General features: G+C 41.3%; 1 protein-coding gene across 1 annotated transcript; it reads left to right on the forward strand.

Annotated features, from left to right (window-relative positions):
* The first annotated feature begins 59 nt into the window (after positions 1–59).
* On the forward strand, positions 60–20,813 carry CD160 (CD160 molecule). The gene is given in 6 exon segments (XM_043445953.1): positions 60–142; positions 3,506–3,644; positions 11,240–11,456; positions 18,734–18,808; positions 18,811–18,852; positions 20,806–20,813. Coding segments are annotated over 6 exon segments (564 nt in total).
* Positions 20,814–21,843: the final 1,030 nt, after the last annotated feature.

Raw genomic sequence — 21,843 nt, forward strand, 5'->3', positions numbered from 1 at the left:
TGAAAATCTTCCCCCACCCCGATTAGGGCCCCTGGGTAGCCCAGCACTGGTTGGCGATCATGGTAGAGTTTGCTGCAGAGCCAGGGGACTTCCTGTCATGCTGGGTCCCTTCTGGCACAGGGCCTGGCCCAGTCTTGCAGAGGTTAGAGTTTCTCGTTCTCAGACCAAGGCTCTTTCTACCAAAGTACACAATCTAGAGTTTAGGAATAATCGCCGCAGTCTCCCCGGCCATCAACAACCAAGGAGGAACAGAACAGAATAGAAATGGGTGAGGGGGTCATGAGTGAAGAAATAAGGTCAGTCGCCCACCCCCTCACCTCTACGCATAGGACCATTTGACTGCCATCACCCCTCATCGCCCTTGCTCCCCCAGCCTCCCTGCATCACTCCTGGCCCATCTTCCCCTTCATCCTGAAGCAGCTCTGTTCTCTGTCCTGTGCTGTGCTTAGTCGCTCAGTCATGTCTGACTCTTTGCAACCCTATGGACTATAGCCCACCAGGCTCCTCTGTCCATGGAATTCTCCAGGCAAGAATACTGGAGTGGGTTGCCATGCCCTCCTCCAGGGGATCTTCCCAACCCAGGGATCGAACCCAGGGGTCTCACATTGCAGGTGGTTTCTTTACCATCTGAGCCAAGACCCAGTAATTAGACTGATTGTGGAATGTGGCCAAGGAATGAGCCCAGGACAGGAAGGCGTTGTCTGGAGAGTCAAACAGCAGACTCAGGATTTTTGGAGTCAGCAGAAGCAGGCCCACATAGATTAACAGGCCCACCTGGAAAGTAAAAAGTAAAAGCATAGAGAATAAAGACATAAAAATGCCATCACTTAGTCTGGGTCAGGATGCACCCACGAATCAATTTTTGGCACCTTCACAGCTGAGGAAAAAGAAAGAATAACCTGGTAAGGGCCTTCCCAGAGGAGATTGACCCCAGATCCCAATGTCTTTATCAGGACCTTGGTGTCCTACTCCTAAACAAGTCTTCTCTCAAGAAAAGACTAGGCACCTTACTTTATACTTGAGGGCACATTTTGTCCTTATATCTTCAAGATATTAAGATATTCTAATTTCAGTCTTATCCTTATAGTAAGCTACCAAGTGAAAAATCTTTGTCCCTCAAGGTGAAGAAAATAGAGTGTTTTTTCTCAGCCTTTTCAGCACCTTAGTCTATTTCTAACACACACACACACACACACACACATACACACAAAAGACAGGAAAAAGAGAAAGTGGTAGAGAAGGAGGTAGAGGAGACAGAGAAGAAAAGATTTCACAGTGGGAGTGGAGGAGGAGGAGAAAAACAGAAAGACCCGTGACTGCTAATAAAGAACTCATTCTCTGGCGTTAAAAGACCATATATAGCAGTAATGAGGGCACCAGCAATGACAGAAGAGGGGGATGGGGTTTCAACAAAAATGAAGAGCAAGTTGAGGGCTGAGAGCTCAAAGAGCTTTCACCAGAGCCCCCAGCCTGAGAGCAGGAAAGAACTTCTGTCCTGAGGTAAAGAGGCCCACTGGGGACCTGGGGTCTGGGAGCAGGGATGGGACAGTCGACAGGACTGGTCAGGCAAGGTCTTGAATGTTCTTTGCCCTCAAGAGCCTGGGAAGAGAAGTGTCCCTCACACCCATGAAGCCGGCGTGCTCAATCTTCCCCAGGAGGCATTCAGGGGTACACCCTGTCCTGACAATTTCCTCAAATGGGAAGGAACCAAACTGTGTGTGCATGGGAGGGAAAGCCAGGTGAACTCCTTGAAGTAACTGTACCTGACAAAGTCTAAATTGCTTATGCAGTTCTAAGTCCTCCAGGCTCCTTTCTTCTGTTCAGTCTTGAGGAATGAATGACAAAGGGTCGTTCTTATCAATAAAAAGGAGATAGCAGAGGAAAGTTACCACGGCTTGAATCAATTCTCCTCTGGATCCCAAGCCCAGCCTGGGAAAAGACACTAGGCTCCATGGAGCTTGGAGCTGGCCCTGTGAAGTGCCTTGAGGGGAGCTCACATCCCAGATGTAGGCTCTGGGGGTGATGCAAACAAGGGGGGCTTTGGCCACTGGCATGTTTCTGGCAGAGTAAACCTGGAAATTCCGGAGTGAAGATAGTGGTTTGGAGATAGTTCTCCCCAGGTTCCAGAGTTCTGCACTTTAGTGGGAAGACCCTTCACCTAGGAATCAGGAGACCTGGTTGCCTCAGTTTCCCCACAGGCAAAATAAGGAGCCAGTCCTGCAGGACCTTTTAACTGGGGAGTGCATGGATTCACTCATGAGATCGTGAATTAGGGAGAAATGTTACATTTTTATCTTCACCAATCTCTAGTTAAAAATTAGCATTTGCTTCCATTATGAATGTAGGCAACAAACCACATTAGAATTCGCCATCAATAGAAATTAGTTATTTACAAATCTCTTTAGAGTTGTTGTAGATTTTTTAATATGTCATATATGCTCATCACTTCTGTTAAATTACAATTGTTTATTTAGACTGATGCTACTTCCAAAGAAACCCATACACCACTCTATCACACATTCTTCTAATGTTTGGACAACTGTTTTTATATAATTTGTTTCCTTTGTTATTCTATATATTTTATGAATTTTTAAACGTTATTTTGAGAAGAAGATCCACAGGCTTCACCAGACAACAGAAGTGTTGATAGCACGTTTATGTTAAGGTCGAGAAGCCCTGCTCTAGTGTGTTGAGAGGGGTCAGAATAGGAGGCCTGAGAAAGCAGACAAGTGATCCAAGGGTCTCCTGACTGACAACTCTGCCTCTACCCTAAGGAAGTTATGGTGACTGATGAAATCCTGTCTCTGGGTCTCAAGCATTATTTTCAATGTTGTGGGAGATCTGCAAACAGAGGTGTTTGTGAAGTGGATTGCTAACCTTCCAGCTCCTCTGAGAGGCTAGGTCTGGGCTTTGGGAGAGGAGAGAATGGAGTCTCTTCCTTACAGTCTTGTCCCCACCAGTAACAGTCCACATGTACCAGAAAACCTCGGGTACAGCTTCACGTGCCATTTAATCATCACATGCCCATGATGCAGCTTGAAACACAAGAGGAATGTGAGCCTGATTTAGGAACGTGCCTTCCATCACAGGAAGCTTGCATCTGAAACCAGGACTCAGCCATCTCCCATTTGAAAAGGTCAGGGAAAGGAGTCCATGCCCTCTGGCTGCGGCTGAGGTCACTCCATGCTGAGAGTCCACAGGCCCTAGGCAGCCAAGGGAGTTCAGGAAACCCCGGGAAAAGGCCAAAAGGTGAGGGTGCCAGTCTGGTGCCAACCTAGTCAGCATCCATGTCTTTGCCCGTTCTGCTCTGTGAGGGAAATAAGACTTGTCCCCACACATGTGGTGGACCCAGAATGTCCCCAGACTTCCCGCCCCACCACTTTTCCTGCTATTTAGTGCCAGCTGCAACTCTAGTACAGGCTGTGACCCCAGGACCCATCAGGCCTGCATATCCCCACCCTAGACCTCTGCCCCTAGTTTAGGTTTTCACGGGTGAACCCGCAAGCTCCACCCCGCGCCCGGCTCAGGGGGCCAAAGCCTGGGCTCAGGCAGGCTTCAACCGGAAGGCAGCGCCCTCTAGCGGTCAGAGTGCAGAAACAGCAGGGCTCTGCCTGCATCACACCAGGATGCTCACAAGCACCAAGGTGACTTATTCCAAGAGCATCCTTGTCCCATGGACACCGCCTCCCCACAGCCCTCCATAACGGCCCATGACAGACTTACACGCTCTGCTCCAGCTCGGCCCTAGGCACCACGAAGCCCGGTGACTCTTGTATCACCTCTGGCAAGCCTGCCAGACTTGTCTGCCGCTCTCTTCTTGGAAGCAGTCCCTGCACTGCCCCCTCCTGTCCTGCTGCACCAGTCCCTTAGGGAACGTGCCTGGAAAAGGGATATGACCTCAGTATCTCACAGCTAGCTAGTGCAGAGCCAGGTTGTTTATTCATCAAGTCCTGTCGGACTCTTTTGCGGCCTCACGGAGGGTAGCCTCCCAGGCTCCCTTGTCTGTGGGAGGGGAGGGGACAGTATTCTCCCTGTCCCAGGCAAGAATACTGCAGTAGGTTGCCATTTTCTTCTCCAGGGGATCTTCCCAACCCAGGGATCGAACCTGTGTCTCCTGCATTGGCAGGCAGGTTCTTTACCACTGAGTCATGAGGAAAGCCCAATGCAGAGCCAGGTCTGGAAGCCAAATCTCCCCCAGTCCACTCACCACCCATAAGGCACCAGCAAACATCTATCAAGGCCTAATTCCACTGTCACCTTGAAGCCTTTCCAGATCCCTCATCTAGAATTTCTCCATCCCTATTCCTTGATACACTTTACAACCTTATTATTGTTATCAGTCCCTTGTGTTGCAGCTGTTCCTGAATGGCTGGATGGGTGGGAGAAAAGAAGCAAATAAAATTCCAAGAGAAAGACCTCATAATTTAGGAGTTAGAATCCTTGCTCCCCTACTTAGAAGCTGTGATTTTAAAGTGATCACAATGCCTCTCTAAGCCTCCATGTGCTTTAGCTCAAATGACAAATTTTTAAATAACCATAATACCTCAGTGTTTGATAAGAACCAAACACAGGTCTTCCCTGGTGGTCTAAGAGGCTAAGAACCCACCTGCCAACGCATGGGGCATGGGTTCAACTCCTGGTTCAAGAAGATTCCACAGGCTGCGGAGCAACTAAGCCCCTTCGCCACAACTACCAAAGCCTGTACACCCTAGAGCCGGTGCTCAGCAACAAAAGAAGCCACCACAATGAGAAGCCCACACATCACAACTAGAGAAAGCCCACATAAAGCAACAAAGACCCAGCACAGCCAAAACTTTTTAAATTCTTTAAATGTAAAGTTAACAAAAAAGAACTAAACACCAGTCATGTATGTGTATGTGCTTGAGACACTGTAAATTGTCTCAAATGTGAGGAACCATTAAAAACATAATCATGGTTAACATTTTTTGAGCCCTTACTCTATGCCAGGTGCTATAATATATGGTTTACACAGGTTGCTTTGTTTAACCCAAACAACAAATCTGGGAAGAGAATATTATCATCACCATTTTATAGATCAATAAACTGATTTTCAGAAAGATTTAAAAACTTGCCCAACATTATACAGCTGATAATTGTCCAAGCTAGATCACAAACCTGTCCTAATTCTACAGGCTGCATTTAACCACTAAAATAGTTTGTCTTTGCATTTTAGTTATCTTTCTGTGCCCTATGTTGCCTGACACATCATAGGTGTTCAGGTTTGTCAAAGATATTCATTTATTAAGGACTTAGTGTAGTGCCTGTCCCAGGAGCCTAAGAAACTTACTTGTCACACAAGTAAATTTTGGGATCAAGAGTTGGACACAAGCTGCTGGACTTAACCACATCCTTTGGTGGAAAGAATCACTGCAGTCCTTTTTATCTTTCTTTTCCAATCAGATAATGCTTGGTAATGAGACCCAATGGGCTTTCTTGGTGGCTCAGTAGTAAAGAATCCACCTGCAAGGTGGGCCCAACTTTGATCCCTGGGTTCAGGAAGATCCTCTCCAGAAGGGAATGGCTACCCACTCCAGTATTCTTGCCTGGAGAATTCTATGGACAGAGGAGCCTGGTGGACTATAGTCCATAGGGTCCCAAAGAGTCATAAGTGAATGACTAACAACATTACATTTTTAATATCCTGCTGAATTGGTTTGTTATTTTTTTCTTTTGTATTTCCAGGTGAATATTTAGTACTTTCACATGAATAAGTGAGATTGGCCTGTAGACCTTTATATGCTTTCTTTTAGGATTAGAAAGTGAAAAGTCAAAGTGTTAGTCACTCAATTGTGTCCAGCTCTTTGCAATCCCATGGATTATAGCCTGCAAGGCTCCTCTATCCATGGAATCCTTCAGGCAAGAATACTGGAATGGGTTGCCATTTCCTTCTCCAGGGGATATTCACCACCCAGGAATCAAACCCAGGTCTCCTGCATTACAGGTGGATTCTTTAATGTCTAAGCCACCAAGGAAGGTATTAGTAAAAAGAAATGAGATTTCTTCCTTCTTCTATGCTGCCAATTTGAATAGCATCAGAATCCAAAGTAGTGCTTTCTGAAAAGATAGTACCAAATAATACTCTCAATTTTTCCCATGGTTATTTGGCCTTTTAGGTTTTTTCTTTCTTTTTGACTCAGTTTTGGTTATTTGTATTTTATAGAAATTTCTGTTTTTCTAACTTGTCAGCATACAATGCTAGAAAAATACCCTTTATAATTTTTAATTCCTTTGATATTTATGATTTTTATTCCTAATTTTTACTTTCTTTTTCCTTTTATTCAACTAGTTTATCTTTATTTTATTGTGTTCCCCACCCCCTTAGGGACATGGTCTGAAATTTAAAGGATAATTAAGAGTTTACAGGCAAAGAAAGAAAGGAAAGTATCTCTGGAGAAGTAAACATCATGGATAGAAATATGCAGCTGTAAAATATCTTCGGGGTATTGAAGGGGACGACAGAGGATGAGATGGTTGGATGGCATCACGGACTTAATGGACATGAGTTTGGGTAAACTCCAGGAGTTGGTGATGGACAGAGAGGCCTGGTGTGCTGCAGTCCATGGGGTCGCCAAGAGTCGGACATGACTGAGTGACTGAACTAAACTGAACTTGGCTACAACATCATGATAAGGGTAGGACAGTGAGCAGGTACTAGACTTGGAAGAAATCTCGCCAGTATTATTCCACTGTCACCTCATTTTTTCATCATACCCTCAAGAGCCAAAGACCTGATGGGAACATCCTATTAGTCCAATTCCATCTTTCAGAGGGTGGGGAAAAGGTGTATCTGGTCTTTTGGGCTCCTGGAAGGAAATCAGGGCTCTGCCTTCTACCAACACTCTCACAGGGAGATAATGAGGGGAGAAAGGAGGAGCAGCTGGTTCCATCAAAAGATACTATTGAGTAGCCACAAGAATGACAAACACCCACCACATGGAGTCACTGAAATCTTTCAACTGGGGAGAAAGCCAGGTTCAAATCTGTATGTTTGTTTTTTCAGTATTTAGAAGTAGGCAGCCTCCTCACTTACAAATGAGGAAATAAAGTTCAGGGGAGGACCTGAGACAAGCCAAGCAAACATTCATCAAGAGTTGAAATCAGGAAACCATAAACAACATGAAAAGACAACATATAGAATGAAAGAAAATATTTGTAAATGATGTGACAAGAGATTCATCTCCAAAATATACAAACAACTCACATCAGTTCAGTTCAGTCGTTCAGTCGTGTCCAACTCTTTGCGACCCCATGAATCACAGCATTCCAGGCCTCCCAGTCCATCACCAACTCCCGGAGTCTATTCAAACTCATGTCCATCGAGTTGGTGATGCCATCCAGCCATCTCATTCTCTGTCGTCCCCTTCTCCTCCTGCCCCCAATCCCTCCCAGCATCAGGGTCTTTTCCAATGAGTCAACTCTTTGCATGAGGTGGCCAAAGTACTGGAGTTTCAGCTTCAGCATCAGTCCTTCCAATGAACACCCAGGACTGATCTCCTTTAGGATGGACTGGTTGGATCTCCTCGAAGTCCAAGGGACTCTCAAGAGTCTTCTCCAACACCACAGTTCAAAAGCATCAATTTTTCAGCGCTCAGCTTTCTTCACAGTCCAACTCTCACATCCATACATGACCACTGGAAAAACCATAGCCTTGACTAGATGGACCTTTGTTGGCAAAGTAATGTCTCTGCTTTTTAATATGCTATCTAGGTTGGTCATAACTTTCCTTCCAAGGGGTAAGCGTCTTTTAATTTCATGGCTGCAGTCACCATCTGCAGTGATTTTGGAGCCCCCTAGAAATAAAGTCTGACACTGTTTCCACTGTCTCCCCATCCATTTCCCATGAGGTGATGGGACCAGATGCATAGCTCAATATAAAAAACAAACAAAACACCCCATCAAAAAATGGATGGAAAATCTAAATAGACATTTCTCCAAGGAAGACATACAGATGGCCAAAAAGCACATGAAAAGATGCTCAATGTTACTAATTAGTAGAGAAATGCAAATCAAAACCACAATGAGGTATCACCCACACCAGTCAGAATGGCCATCATGAAAAAATCTACAAAAATAAGTGCTGGAGAGGGTGTGGAGTAAAGGGAACCCTCCTACATGGTTGGTGGGAATATAAATTGGTACAATTGTTATGGACAACAGTATGAAAAGTCCTTAAAACATGAAATACTGAACTACCATATGATCCAGTAATCCCACTCCCAGGCATATATCTGGAGAAAAACATACTTCAAAAAGACACATGCAACTCAATGTTCATGGCAGCACTATATGCAAAAGCCAAGACATGGAAGCAACTTAAATGTCCACTGACAGAGGAGTGGATAGAAGATGTGGTACATATTTACAATGAAATATTACAGTAATTTAAAAAAAAACAATGCCATCTGCAGCAGTGCAGATGAATCTGGAGATTGTCATACTGAATGAAGTAAGTCAGACAGATGTCAACCACAAATTGGTACTTGCCATTTACCTCTACAAGGATTAAATCATGTGCTGCTACAGCTGCTGATTTTCAACACCCCCTGAAAGGGGTTCAGGGAGGAGAACAGAAATGAGACACTGTAGACTCAAGGGAAAACTGGTCTTCCTAACTATTTAACAGATAGTAAGATATTTTCAGGAGTCGATTTTATGAGTCCAATTCTTGTATCTCCTCAGATCTAGGAATGCACTAAAATCCTTCATGGTGACAGCTATTCTTCATGACTAGCAGAAACCTTCACGAGACAAGCGGAAATCTTCTGGAAAAACATGTGCTTGATTGCATGTATTCTCTTCACCAAAATAACTTATTTTCCCTGCCTCTTCCCCCCTGCCTCTTTATAGAGTAGTTCTCAAAGAGCTATCTGAGGTGCAGTTTCCTGGGTTGCAGTCCTCATTTTGCCCCAAATAAAGTAAACTCACAACTGTCACAACTGTGTATTTTTTTTGAGTCAACACAGAGAAAAACAAATACCATATGATATCACTTGTATGTGGAATCTAAAAATAAAAATGGTACAAATGAACTTTTTTTTGATGGTTAAAGGCAATTAATAAAGTATTCAATATTTATTCTTGATATCTTAAAAATTCAATAAAATAGAAATAAACATATATTCCTTAACATAATAAAATAGCTAGCACAATGCTTAATAAGGAAACAATTGAAGAATCCCCCATTAAACTAAGGAAAAAGACAGGACTCATTATCACCACTATTATTTAATATTTTCTGAAGATATCAGCCAACACAATTAGACAGGAAAAAGAAATCAGAAATATAAAAATAGAAAATGAAGCAATTATCACTGTTTACACATAAGATGATTATATGACTAGAAAATCCAAGAGAATCAATGAAAAATTATTAAAAACAATAGAATTGAGTAAGAGACAGTAACTGGGTATGAAATTAATATATAATCATCATTGGTCTTTTAGGTGTGAAAAACACTGAAGAGATAAAAGATATAATGAATGATAACAAAATTAAAATGACAAACATAAAGGATACAATGGGAAGAACATACATTTTCAATAGTGACATAAAATATAAAATACTAAGAAATAAACTTAAGAAATGGACAAGACCTTTATTTTAAAAACTTCTAAACATGACTGACAGACACACATATCAAAACACAAGACTTTTAAAAATGGTAAGGAATATCATGCTCTTGGATGAAATAAAATCAGTGTCACTGGAAGCAACCTAGATGTCCGTCGACAGAGGAATGGATAAAGAAAATGTCATATGTATACACAATGGAATATTATTCAGGCATTAAAAAGGATGAAATAACGCCATTTACAGCAACATGGATGGACCAAGGACATCAACCCTATAGGAGATGAGCAATTTCACAGAAAGGGATAAACAAATGTCTCTTGAACATATAAAATGTGTTTAACCTAGGTCATGATAAGATAACTGTAAATTGGAACTGTATGAAGACCATTTCTCACTTCTCAAATTATCATCATGTTGTTGGCATGGGTATGAGGAAACATTTCGTATGTTGCTGGTGGAAAGGTATGCTGGTGCAACCTCTGTGGAGGACAATATGGCAACTTTCTCAAAATTGCAAATACATATACCCTTTGACCAGCAATGCCATTTCTACAGATTCATCGTTAGCAAAATAATGCATGTACAAGGTAGGGTTTAGGAAACCTACATCAGACTAACCAAGTGAGGTTGCTGCTGGAAGCAGGGAGATGGTCTTGGATCTCTGTCAGGCCTAGCGTAGGAGATCCCCTTGTGCTTTCAGGAAAAGTGAGGCCAAGGACACCAGCAGAGCCAACATCTGCTATTCCTGGGGCTGCTGACAACATGCAACAAGCTGATGGAGAGGCTGCTGTGCCCTACCCATTCTTCTGGCAATTGTGGACATCTAGCTTCATGGTGATCACAGCCCATCGAAAGATCCCCAGAGCAGAGACAGTCATCAGGGAGAATCCTGGGTTCATGAGGGATAGGACCCATGATTTTTTTTTTTCCTGGTGGGGAAGAAAAGGACCCATTTTTCATGACACTAATGAAAGGGTGAAAAATACAGTTAATGTTTCTTTTTTTTTTTAAGAACTAATACTATTGCCCTTCCCTTTCTTTTTTCTTTTTTTTTTTTTAAGAACTAATACTATTGCCCTTCCCATCAGACAACTGCCTCTGCTATATGTTGCAAAAAAGCCTGGTAATCTGGCCCTTAGGCTCTTATATACTATAAATTTATAAAATCCAGGTTTGATATCCAGATATTCCAGTATTTGTCAACTTTAGCAACTACTTAACTACTCTGTGCCTCAGTTTATCTGTAAAATGGGAAAAATAATACCAGTCTCTAGGCCTATACCATAAATATATACAAAAGAACTTTTTAATAGTTAAAGGGCCTACAGAAGTTCAAGTTGAAGAACAGAAATAAAATATAAACCACTTCAGAATGAATGAAGAACTGGGATTGCAGACCTCCCTCAGATACAGGTATAGTCTGTAGGTTACTCTTCTAACAGGGTGGTATTCAGTGTCTAGGGAGCAGCCCCATCTCTGCCTCAACATTTTTATGTGAGTGGATTTAGTTAACCATGTATATACCTGTCTTCCACGGCTAACACTTTCCTTCCTATTCCAGAATGAATGCACACCCTCAGCTCAACTTCCCAGGAGGGAAAGCAACTCTAAGGCTTAAGAAAGAAGAGACTGAGGTGGAAATAGTGTTTTTTGTGCAAGGACAAGTTTTGAGATTGTTTCCCTGAGACAAGCTTGAAGCAACTGAGACTTAAATAGGATCCTGGGAGAGATGGTATTAGTGAAGTATAATCTCAGTTGGTGTTCACCATAAACCAAGCCATTCCATTGGACAGTGAGACCTACCAATGTTGTGCCAGAAGCCGCAAGCTGGATATCCACCTTCAGGGCCATTTTTGTCTATGTGAGTCATAGCTGAGCTTCTGATATCATCCCAATGCCACCAGGTGGGATAGTGAGCAGGGTCAACAGTTAGAGACAGAAGTAGTTATTTCAGGTCCTGGCTAGGCGGTAACCTTGCAAAAAGACTCCTTCCCATTACTTAGATCCTTTGCCATCACTCCCATTGGCAAATACTGCCTTTCCTCAAAGCATGGATACAAAGGTATCTCATTTGGTCTTTAATTTATAAATGGATAGGTGTCTTGAAGAGCATTTAGTCATAAGAAATAGAAACCTGGACTTGCCTAGTGGCACAGTGGCTAGGAATCCACCTGCCAATGCAGGGGACATGGGTTTGATCCTTGGTCCAGGCAGATCCTACATGCTGCAGAGCAACTAAGTCCATGTGCATCAACTACTGAGCCCACAATCTAGAGCCTGCAAGCTGCAACTACTGAGCCTGTGTGCTGCAACTACTGAAGCTGGTGTGCCTAGAGCCTGTGCTTTGCAACAAGAAGCCACAATGAGAAGCCTGTGCACCACAATCAAGAGTAGCCCCGAAGAAAAGAAAAAAAAAAAAAGTAGCCCTGCTCATCACAGCTAGGGAAAGCCCACATGCAGCAACAAAGACCCAGCACAACAAAAATTTTTGGTTTTTTTTAAAAAAGAATAAATCTTAAGAACGTTCATCAGAAAAAAAAAAAAAAAACTATTAAAAAAAAAAGAAACAGAAACCCACTCAAATTGTCACAGATTTGGGGGGCAGGGAATAATAATAAGTACAGCAAGCCCTCATGAGTTCTGGAATCAGCAACCAGAAAACCAACAGAACCCGAGTTACTGCCTTAATCTTTTCAGGATGGCAAGCCCTCTCATCTCTGCACATTTCCTGCGTGTAGGTTCCCCTGCTTTGTTACTACTTTGTGTGCATGTGTGCAGTCGTTTCAGTCGTGTCCTACTCTTCACGACCCCACTGATCATAGTCAGCCAGGTTCCTCTGTTCATAGATTTTTCCCAACAAGAATACTGGAGTGGGTTGCCAGGCCCTCCTCCAGGGGATCTTCCCAACCCAGGGATGGAACTACCGTCTTTTGCACTGCAGGCAGATTCTTTACCACTGAGGCACCAGGCTTTAGCACAGCCTAAATATGGGCACTCCAACTTCAACTTTATATATGACTTCCTCCTATTCCCAGACAAGGGAGCAAGTCTTCAAACCTGTAAATTATGTTCTAGTTAGAATTCTATACCCAACCAAACTACCAGTTAAACACGAGGAAAGAATACTCAGTTTGACACACAATGACTCCAAAAAAAAAAAAAAAAAAAAAAAAAAAAAAAAAAAAAAAAAAAAAAAAAAAAAAAAAAGGTGCTTCAGTAAACCAAGAAAGTGAATCAGTACAGCGGATAAAATGGGATCCAGAAAATGAGAAAATTAATATGGAGAAGGGGAAAAAGAAATTCTAGAATGAAAAAGGGCCAAAAAGGGTAATTAGTTGTGAAGAAAGCAAATGATAGAGGGCTCAGAAAGATCTCTAGGGGGTGAAATGGAATTGACGGATCATCTTTCTGAAGGTCTATGAGAGATCTGATAAAGATATGGATATGGAAAACTCTGCCTGTTCAAGATAATCATCATCTCCAGGAACATGAAATTTCACAAAAGGAAGCACAATTATAGCTCACAATTTGGCTCTGTAATAAATAACATTTACAGAATTCAAATTATGTAAAAATAAAATTTGTGATATAATGATTTTTGAAAGACGCAGAGAAGGGTAGAGGTTTAAGAGAACTATACCCTCATTTTCTGTAACACAAAGTCAGTAGACAATGTCTAAACTTTATCATTAAGAAGTGGCAGTCTTAGGGCTCTGGTTAGGAATGTGGTAAAACACCTCAAAGAGTTGACAGTGTATATGCCAATAAAATGGACAACTTGGAAGAAATGGACAAATTCTTAGAAAAGTATAACTTTCCAAAACTGAACCAGGAAGGAATAGAAGATCTTAACAGAGCCATCACAAGCATGGAAATCAAAACTGTAATCAGAAATCTTCCAGCAAACAAAAGCCCAGGACCAGATGGCTTCACAGCTGAATTCTACCAAAAATTTAGAGAAGAGCTAACACCTATCTTACTCAAATTCGTCCAGAAAATTGCAGAAGAAGGTAAACTTCCAAAATCATTCTATAAGGTCACCATCACCCTAATTCCAAAATCAGACAAAGATGCCACAAAAAAAGGAAACTACAGGCCAATATCACTGATGAACATAGATACAAAAATCCTTAACAAAATTCTAGCAAACAGAATCCAACAACATATTAAAAAGATTATACATCATGACCAAGTGGGCTTTATCCCAGGGATGCAAGGATTCTTCAGCATCTGCAAATCAATCAATGTAATACACCACATTAACAAATTGAAAGATACAAAACATATGATTATCTCAATAGATGCAGAAAAAGCCTTTGACAAAATTCAACATCATTAATGTAAAAACTCTCCAGAAAAAAGGAATAGAAGGAACATACCTCAACATAATAAAAGCTATATATGACAAACCCACAGCAAACATTATCCTCAATGGTGAAAATTGAGAGCATTTCCCCTAAAGTCAGGAACAAGACAAGGGTGCCCACTCTCACCACTACTATTCAACATAGTTTTGGAAGTTTTGGCCACAGCAATCAGAGCAGAAAAAGAAATAAAAGGAATCCAGATAGGAAAAGAAGAAGTAAAACTCTCACTGTTTGCAGACGACATGATCCTCTACATAGAAAACCCTAAAGACTCTACCAGAAAATTACTAGAGCTAATCAATGAATATAGTAAAGTTGCAGGATATAAAATCAACACACAGAAATCCCTTGCATTCCTATACACTAACAATGAGAAAACAAAAAGAGAAATTAAGGACACAATTCCATTCACCATTGCAACAAAAGAATAAAATACTTAGGAGTATATCTACCTAAAGAAACAAAAGACCTATATATAGAAAACTATAAAACACTGATGAAAAGAAATCAAAGAGGACACAAACAGATGGAGAAATATACCGTGTTCATGGATTGGAAGAATCAATATTGTGAAAATGACTATACTACCCAAAGCAATCTATAGATTCAATGCAATCCTTATCAAGCTACCAACAGTATTTTTCACAGAACTAGAACAAACAAAATTTCACAATTTGTATGGAAATACAAAAAACCTCAAATAGCCAAAGCAATCTTGAGAAAGAAGAATGGAACTGGAGGAATCAACCTACCTGACTTCAGGCTCCACTACAAAGCCACAGTCATCAAGACAGTATGGTACTGGCACAAAGACAGAAATATAGAATCAATGGAACAAAATAGAAAGCCCAGAGATAAATCCACGTATCTATGGACACCTTATCTTCAACAAAGGAGGCAAGAATATACAATGGAAAAAAGACAACCTCTTTAACAAGTGGTGCTGGGAAAACTGGTCAACCACTTGTAAAAGAATGAAACTAGAACACTTTCTAACACCATACACAAAAATAAACTCAAAATGGATTAAGGATCTAAATGTAAGACCAGAAACTATAAAACTCCTAGAGAAGAACATAGGCAAAACACTCGCTGACATAAATCACAGCAAGATCCTCTGTGACCCACCTCCCAGAATATTGGAAATAAAAGCAAAAATAAACAAATGGGACCTAATGAAACTTAAAAGCTTTTGCACAACAAAGGAAACTATAAGCAAGGTGAAAAGACAGCCTTCAGAATGGGAGAAAAAGAATAGCAAATGAAGCAACAGACAAAGGATTAATCTCAAAAATACACAAGCAACTCCTGCAGCTCAATTCCAGAAAAATAAATGACCCAATCAAAAAATGGGCCAAAGATCTAAACAGACATTTCTCCAAAGAAGACATAGAGATGGCTAACAAACACATGAAAAGATGCTCAACATCACTCATTATCAGAGAAATGCAAATCAAAACCTCAATGAGGTTCCATTACATGCCAGTCAGAATGGCTGCTATCCAAAAGTCTATAAGCAATAAATGCTGGAGAAGGTGCAGAGAAAAGGCAACCCTCTTACACTGTTGGTGGGAATGCAAACTAGTACAGCCACTGTGGAGAACAGTGTGGAGATTTGTTAAAAAACTGGAAATAGAACTGCCATATGACCCAGCAATCCCACTTCTGGGCGTACACACCGAGGAAACCAGAACTGAAAGAGACACGTGTACCCCAATGTTCATAGCAGCACTGTTTACAATAGCCAGGATACAGAAGCAACCTAGATGTCCCTTGGCAGACGAATGGATAAGAAAGCTGTGGTACATATACACAATGGAATATTACTCAGCCATTAAAAAGAATATATTTGAATCAGTTCTAATGAGATGGATGAAACTGGAGCTCATTATACAGAGTGAAGTAAGCCAGAAAGATAAATACCAATACAGAATACTAACACATATATATGGAATTTAGAAAGATGGTAACGATAACCCTATATGCAAGACAGAAAAAGAGACACAAATGTATAGAACAGACTTTTGGACTCTATAGGAGAAGGCGAGGGTGGGATGATCTGAGAGAACAGCATTGAAACGTGTCTATTATCAAGTGTGAAACAGATCACCAGTCCAGGATGGATGCATGAGACAAGTGTCAGGGCTGGTGCACTGGGATGACCCAGAGGGATGGGATGGGGAGGGAGGTGGGAGGGGGGTTCAGGATGGGGAACACATGTAAATCCATGGCTGATTCATGTCAAAGTATGGCAAAAACCACTACAATATTGTAAAGTAATTAGCCTCCAACTAATAAAAATAAATGAAAAACAAAAAAAAGAGTTGATAGTGGTTGTCTCTGGGGATAAAAGCACACTATTATTTTTTATGAACTTTCACATACTATCTTTTTGACTTTAAGAAAAATAGATCTAAATTACACTTCAGTTCAGTTCAGTTCAGTCCCTCAGTCGTGTCCAACTCTTTGCGACCCCATGAATCGCAGCACGCCAGGCCTCCCTGTCCATCACCAACTCCCGGAGCTTACTCAAACACCTACCCACCCCCAAACAGAATCTACCTACAATGCAGGAAACCTGGGTTTGACTCCTGGAAAGATCCTCTGGAGAAGGGAATGGCAACCCACTTCAGTATCCTTGCCTGGAGAAGTCCATGGACAGAGAAGCCTGGTGGGCTACAGTCCATGGGGTCACAAAGAGTCAGACATGACTGGTTGACTAACACTTCACCCCAAATAAAAACCTATCCCAGAGCCTTTTAACAAATTTTTTCATCATCACCTACAGTTACTAGTTAATCCAAATTTTCTACTTCAGCCTAAGGGAATTTGTTTTCTTCCTAGCTTTCTGGTGTCTTCCCATCTGACCTAACTAGCTTAACATTCAGCACTTCCATTCTCTCCCTTATCAAACTTTCATCTCTACTGGCTTCTGTGACTATTTTCTGGTTTTTCTACCTTTCTGGCTGTTCTTTTCTTTCCTCTGCCTGTTTCCTCCTCCCGCCTCTCAAACATGAAAATTCATTCAAGACTCACTCCCCACTCCTTCAGTCCTTTCTACTCTCTCTCCCAATTTCTCATCCACCCTCATGATTTAAACCTGCAACACCCTGCAACTGACCCACAAATGAATTCTAACCTCTTTCCTAAGTTTCAATTTAAAAAATCAATCCTGACAACTGGACTCCTTGTTCTTGAATGCCCTCCCATTTCCTCACTCAAAATCCTATCTCTGAGACCATATTTTTGTCCATGATTCAGTCATACCCTTGGTTCCTCCTTTTTCCTCTTCCCCTATCCGGTCAGTAAGTACTAGTTCTTTCCCACATTCATTTCTTTCTTTCCAAAGGTGTTTTCCAGGTCTTCAACATCTCACAGTTAGTATAGTCTCCTAAGTGGTAAACCTCAGATCTCAAATCTGCTTATGTCTTTTTCAATATTTAACCTCCTACACCTACCTCAGGGCCTGGCATTTAGCTACTGCCTAATAAATAGTCCATCATCTCTAAATACGATCTCTACCTCTAATCCATACTGCCACCAGACATCTAAAACGTAAATCTGTACAAACTACACACCATTCAGAGTTTTGATGGCTTTTCACTGTCATGCGGCAGTGAATTAGTTTAGCCTGGCCCTGGAGGTGCTCTAAGAAATTTCATTCTACTACTTAAGTGAATACTGTTCTGGTTAATCTCCCTAATGGAAACTCCTCTTTTATTCATCTGAACAGATTGATTGCATATCCCAGGCACAGTGCTAAGCCTTGGAGAATAGAATGGGAGTATAAGGAAGTCACTGTCCTTACAATCCAGTACTTGTGTTGTCCTAATACGGCTCAGAGGTTAAAGCGTCTGCCTGCAATGCGAGAGACCTGGGTTCGACCCCTGGGTCGGGAAGATCCCCTGGAGAAGGAAATGGCAACCCACTCCAGTATTCTTGCCTGGAGAATCGCATGGACGAAGGAACCTGGTAGGCTACAGTCCACGAGGTTGCAAACAGTTGGACACAACTGAGCGACTTCACTTCACTTCAATACTCCTTAAGTATCTCTATTAATACTTGCAATGGTTCTCCTTAAGATAGAAAGCCTTTCTCATCCTCTCAGCATACTTAAGTACTACAGTCAGTAAACATGGATGCTCACCAAATGTGGAAATAAGGTTCTTTTTGGAAGGTGAAATAAGCCAAAGAGGTAACAGATAATACCAATAAACAATGTCTACCATGTACTGAGTGTTTACTGTGTGCCAGGCATTGTGCTGATATATTATTTCATTTAACTTTCATGGCCTTTTGAGGTAGGCAGTATTCTTGTCATGTGACAGATCAAGCTCAAAGGTAATCCATGTTAAGTTCACTCAGCTAGTAAATAGTGGTAAATAAAAATCCAGACCTATTACAAAACCCAAGATTTTAACTTAGACTAAACTGCTTGACTCACTCCAGAAGATGGTTTTCAAATGAGATTTGGGGACACTCAAATCTAAGGTAACTAAGCTATTTTAGCTGTCTCTCTGGCCTTTAGAGTTCCTTCAAGGTAGGCCGATTTGCATCCCCACTGTGACACACATAGATTCTATATTTATGTACTGTTGCTTAAGTACGTCATCATCACCACCCACAAACGTTAAAAAATACTTATGTGGGCAACTAATTATACTGAGAGGTATCCTTGGAGATCATGAAAAAGATGTCCTGAGATTATACAAAAGGAGGTATTAATTTTCAAAACTTTCTCCTGATCCACTGATTCTCTTCTCAACTGCAGTAATGGTACTGAAACACAGAGGACACCTTGAGTTTGGCCACAGTAAATGTGTTCTCAGCTCAGGTTTCCTGAGAGAACAGTCTGGATGATGCTGTTCACCAGCCTGGTGACCCTTCAAGGTATGTTCAGAAGGGCCTTAAGCGCCACAAGAACTGAGGGTGCTATACCTTGAACATCTTGATTCCTCTCCAGGAGATGAGTGGAAAGGAAGTCCAGAATGGGACAGTGGAATGCTCCCCAGGCCCTGGCTGTCCACAAAACAGTATGAGGGCAAAACTGGTCCAAATGGACTAGTGACTTCATACTAACTAGGGGAGGTAGACGAATCAGACTTTCCATTGGGTAGGAGGTCACACCTATGAGAGAAAGCCTGTGGGAGAGGCAAGCAAACACCCCTAACTTACTGGATGAACAGAAGGCTACAAGTTGAGGCAACAGATGTTTGGCTACAGTGTGAAGATAAGAAAGGCAAGAAACAGACTTGGTCTGGAGGTGGGTTTTAAACAATGCAGCTCTTAAGCAAAGGATGATGGCCAGTCTGAGTACATAAACACTTGTAGTTGAGTCCTCTGAGCATCAATGTAAATCAGTTTTCCCTATTAAATAAAAAAAGACACTGGCATTTACAATGGTTTACCATTTCATGTCTGCATAATCGGTAACTGATACAGGTTTTTGCCTCTCTTTGACATTTTTAATTTCAAGCCTATTGAGGCCTTCCTCAGTAGAAAGTAATATTTCCTTACTTAAAGTATTACTTACAGTAAGTAATACTTTCCAAGTGCTACCAGAATGCAAGCTCTATAAATATGGTAAGGACTTTGTCCTTTTTACCCCAACAAAAAAAGTATTAGGCACATAACAGGCTCTTAATAAATTTGTTTAAAGAATTTGTATGATGGGCTAGGCTTTACAAGGTGCTTCTAACCTCACACAACCCTTTCAGGTAAAGATTCCCTGATTACTCACCAGCAAATATGTATAAGGAGGTTAAAGGTTGCCCCAGGGCACAGGAATTAATACAGGACTGTCTCACTCTAAAATCTGTGCACTCAGTGATCACCTACTACATGCTATGCAATTTCTCTCTCAACTCCATCACCACTCTCCCCATTCTGAGACTGCCTCCTTCCATTTCCAGAAACAGGACCACCTAACACTCTTACTTCACCCCTTAAGCTAAACTATCAAAAGAAAACAAAGACCTAATGTGTGCTCCTTGGCAAGCATCTGCCAAATGTAAGTCTATGCCAGTTTTCAGGAGGAAACTAGTGAATATCACGCAGTCTGACCCTTCAGACATAATTCTTTATTGACTCCAAATCCTCTCAGGTGGCTATTTCATTGACAAAATAAATTTTAATTATTCATACAGATTAAAAACTTTAAAGAGGAAATTTGTTTTAGCCATACAACCTACTACCATTTATTACTACCTCTGACTCCCAAGTTATGCTAGAGGAAAAAAAATCTCTACACTCTTTTCCTTTCTCCAGCCAAGTGAAGAGAATGAACTTTGACAGTTCATCCCTTTAATCCCTCTCCCAACTCAAGACTCAGCAGAACTATGGATGTGGTAGTGTTCAGTAAAACAAAAACACACATTTTCTCAGACCCAGAGAAATGACTAGGTCAGGTTACCATGTATACAAGTGACAAAAATGAGGGAACTTTCCTGGATCTCTATGCCTCCTGGAGTTCATGAAGCTAATTTCAGTAAGTGTCCCTGTCCTTTCACTGTGCCAGGCATTCATTGCTATACATGGAAAACGTACCTTGAAATTGAATGGCATCTATTTCTTCTTTCATTGTCCTACCTTCCAGCAAGGAGAGATCAAAGGTAGGCTGCTTCTCCACTTCCATCAGGATCATGCAGATTTCACAAGATCACAATTGCAACTTTAAGCAGTAAGACATAACACATGTAAGACTTTCTTCCCTCCTTTCCTTGTCCATTCCCTCCAGTCATTAAGGGTCTATCAAACACACATCCCAGGATGAAGTACATCAGGTATTTTGTTGCTATTCTTAAGTTTGTAGCATAATACAAACCTTCCTTTTTCTTTCTACAGCTTTGTAAGCTTTGTGCCAGAAGAAATTTTTTTTAAAAGCTACAGCAAGAGAAAACTGACTTTCTTTAGCTTGGTATCTTTCACATCACAGTATGCAGAGAAGGAAATAACTGGGAACAGGTGAAGAGAGGCTAAATATGCCAAGAATATGGGAAATATAAGATGGGCAAGTAAATCTATTCCTTCATCTCCCCTCCTCACTACCAGAACAAAGCTAACTTTCTTCCTACCTTGGGCACCAGTAAACAGTGCAGCTCACACAAAAGCAGTTGGTATACAGTTCTCACTCAAATACTGGCTAAGTATGTTGTGTTTTTGTACCCTGGAAGAACTTTTCCTCTATGCCTTCCGAACAAAGTCAAATAAACTAGCAAGTCAAACAAAATGAGAACACCATTGTTTTTGGAAGAAATTTTATTTGACACTGTTAAGGGAAGGTAGATGAAACAAGCAAACACAGTTAGGATAGGAAAAGAACGCCAGACTCAGTAACTGACTCGGCAGAAAATGAGGAAACAAAGAGACCTTTGTGTTGAACAGCATCCATGTAGTGGTGCTGGAGAAAGAAAAAGATTTATTTGTGTAGGCCAGGTGCACCACAGATCCTAATTGTCCAGCTTCAATGAAGTATACTTGTCAACCTCTCTGATCATTTCTCTTTTTAAATAAACATCAAAGCAGTATTTGCAGCCTTTTCTTTTCTCCCTAAGTTCACAAATCCTCTTGTCTCTCTTTGGACAGATAACCTCTTATCATAGTTAAGCAGAGAGGTGGGGGCAGGATATTCCTGATAGGAGGAACTATATGAATAAAGAGGTGGGAACACAATTCAACTGGGGCTAAATGGCAAACCATCAAAGGGAAACAGACACCTTACCTGTGATCCTTGGCCAGGACCTGCAAAATGGGAGAGCTAAAGTTTATAGGAACAGAGGGAGAAAGGCTGAAAACAGATGGGTTAAGACCTTTATTAGTGAACCTCAAACTAAGGATTTTGGATTTTGTTGTCTCATGGAGGTAAAAAGACTAGGCATGAAG

The sequence above is a fragment of the Cervus canadensis genome, chromosome 2 (assembly GCF_019320065.1).
Source record: "Cervus canadensis isolate Bull #8, Minnesota chromosome 2, ASM1932006v1, whole genome shotgun sequence".
In the NCBI taxonomy this organism is placed as follows: Eukaryota; Metazoa; Chordata; class Mammalia; order Artiodactyla; family Cervidae; genus Cervus; species Cervus canadensis.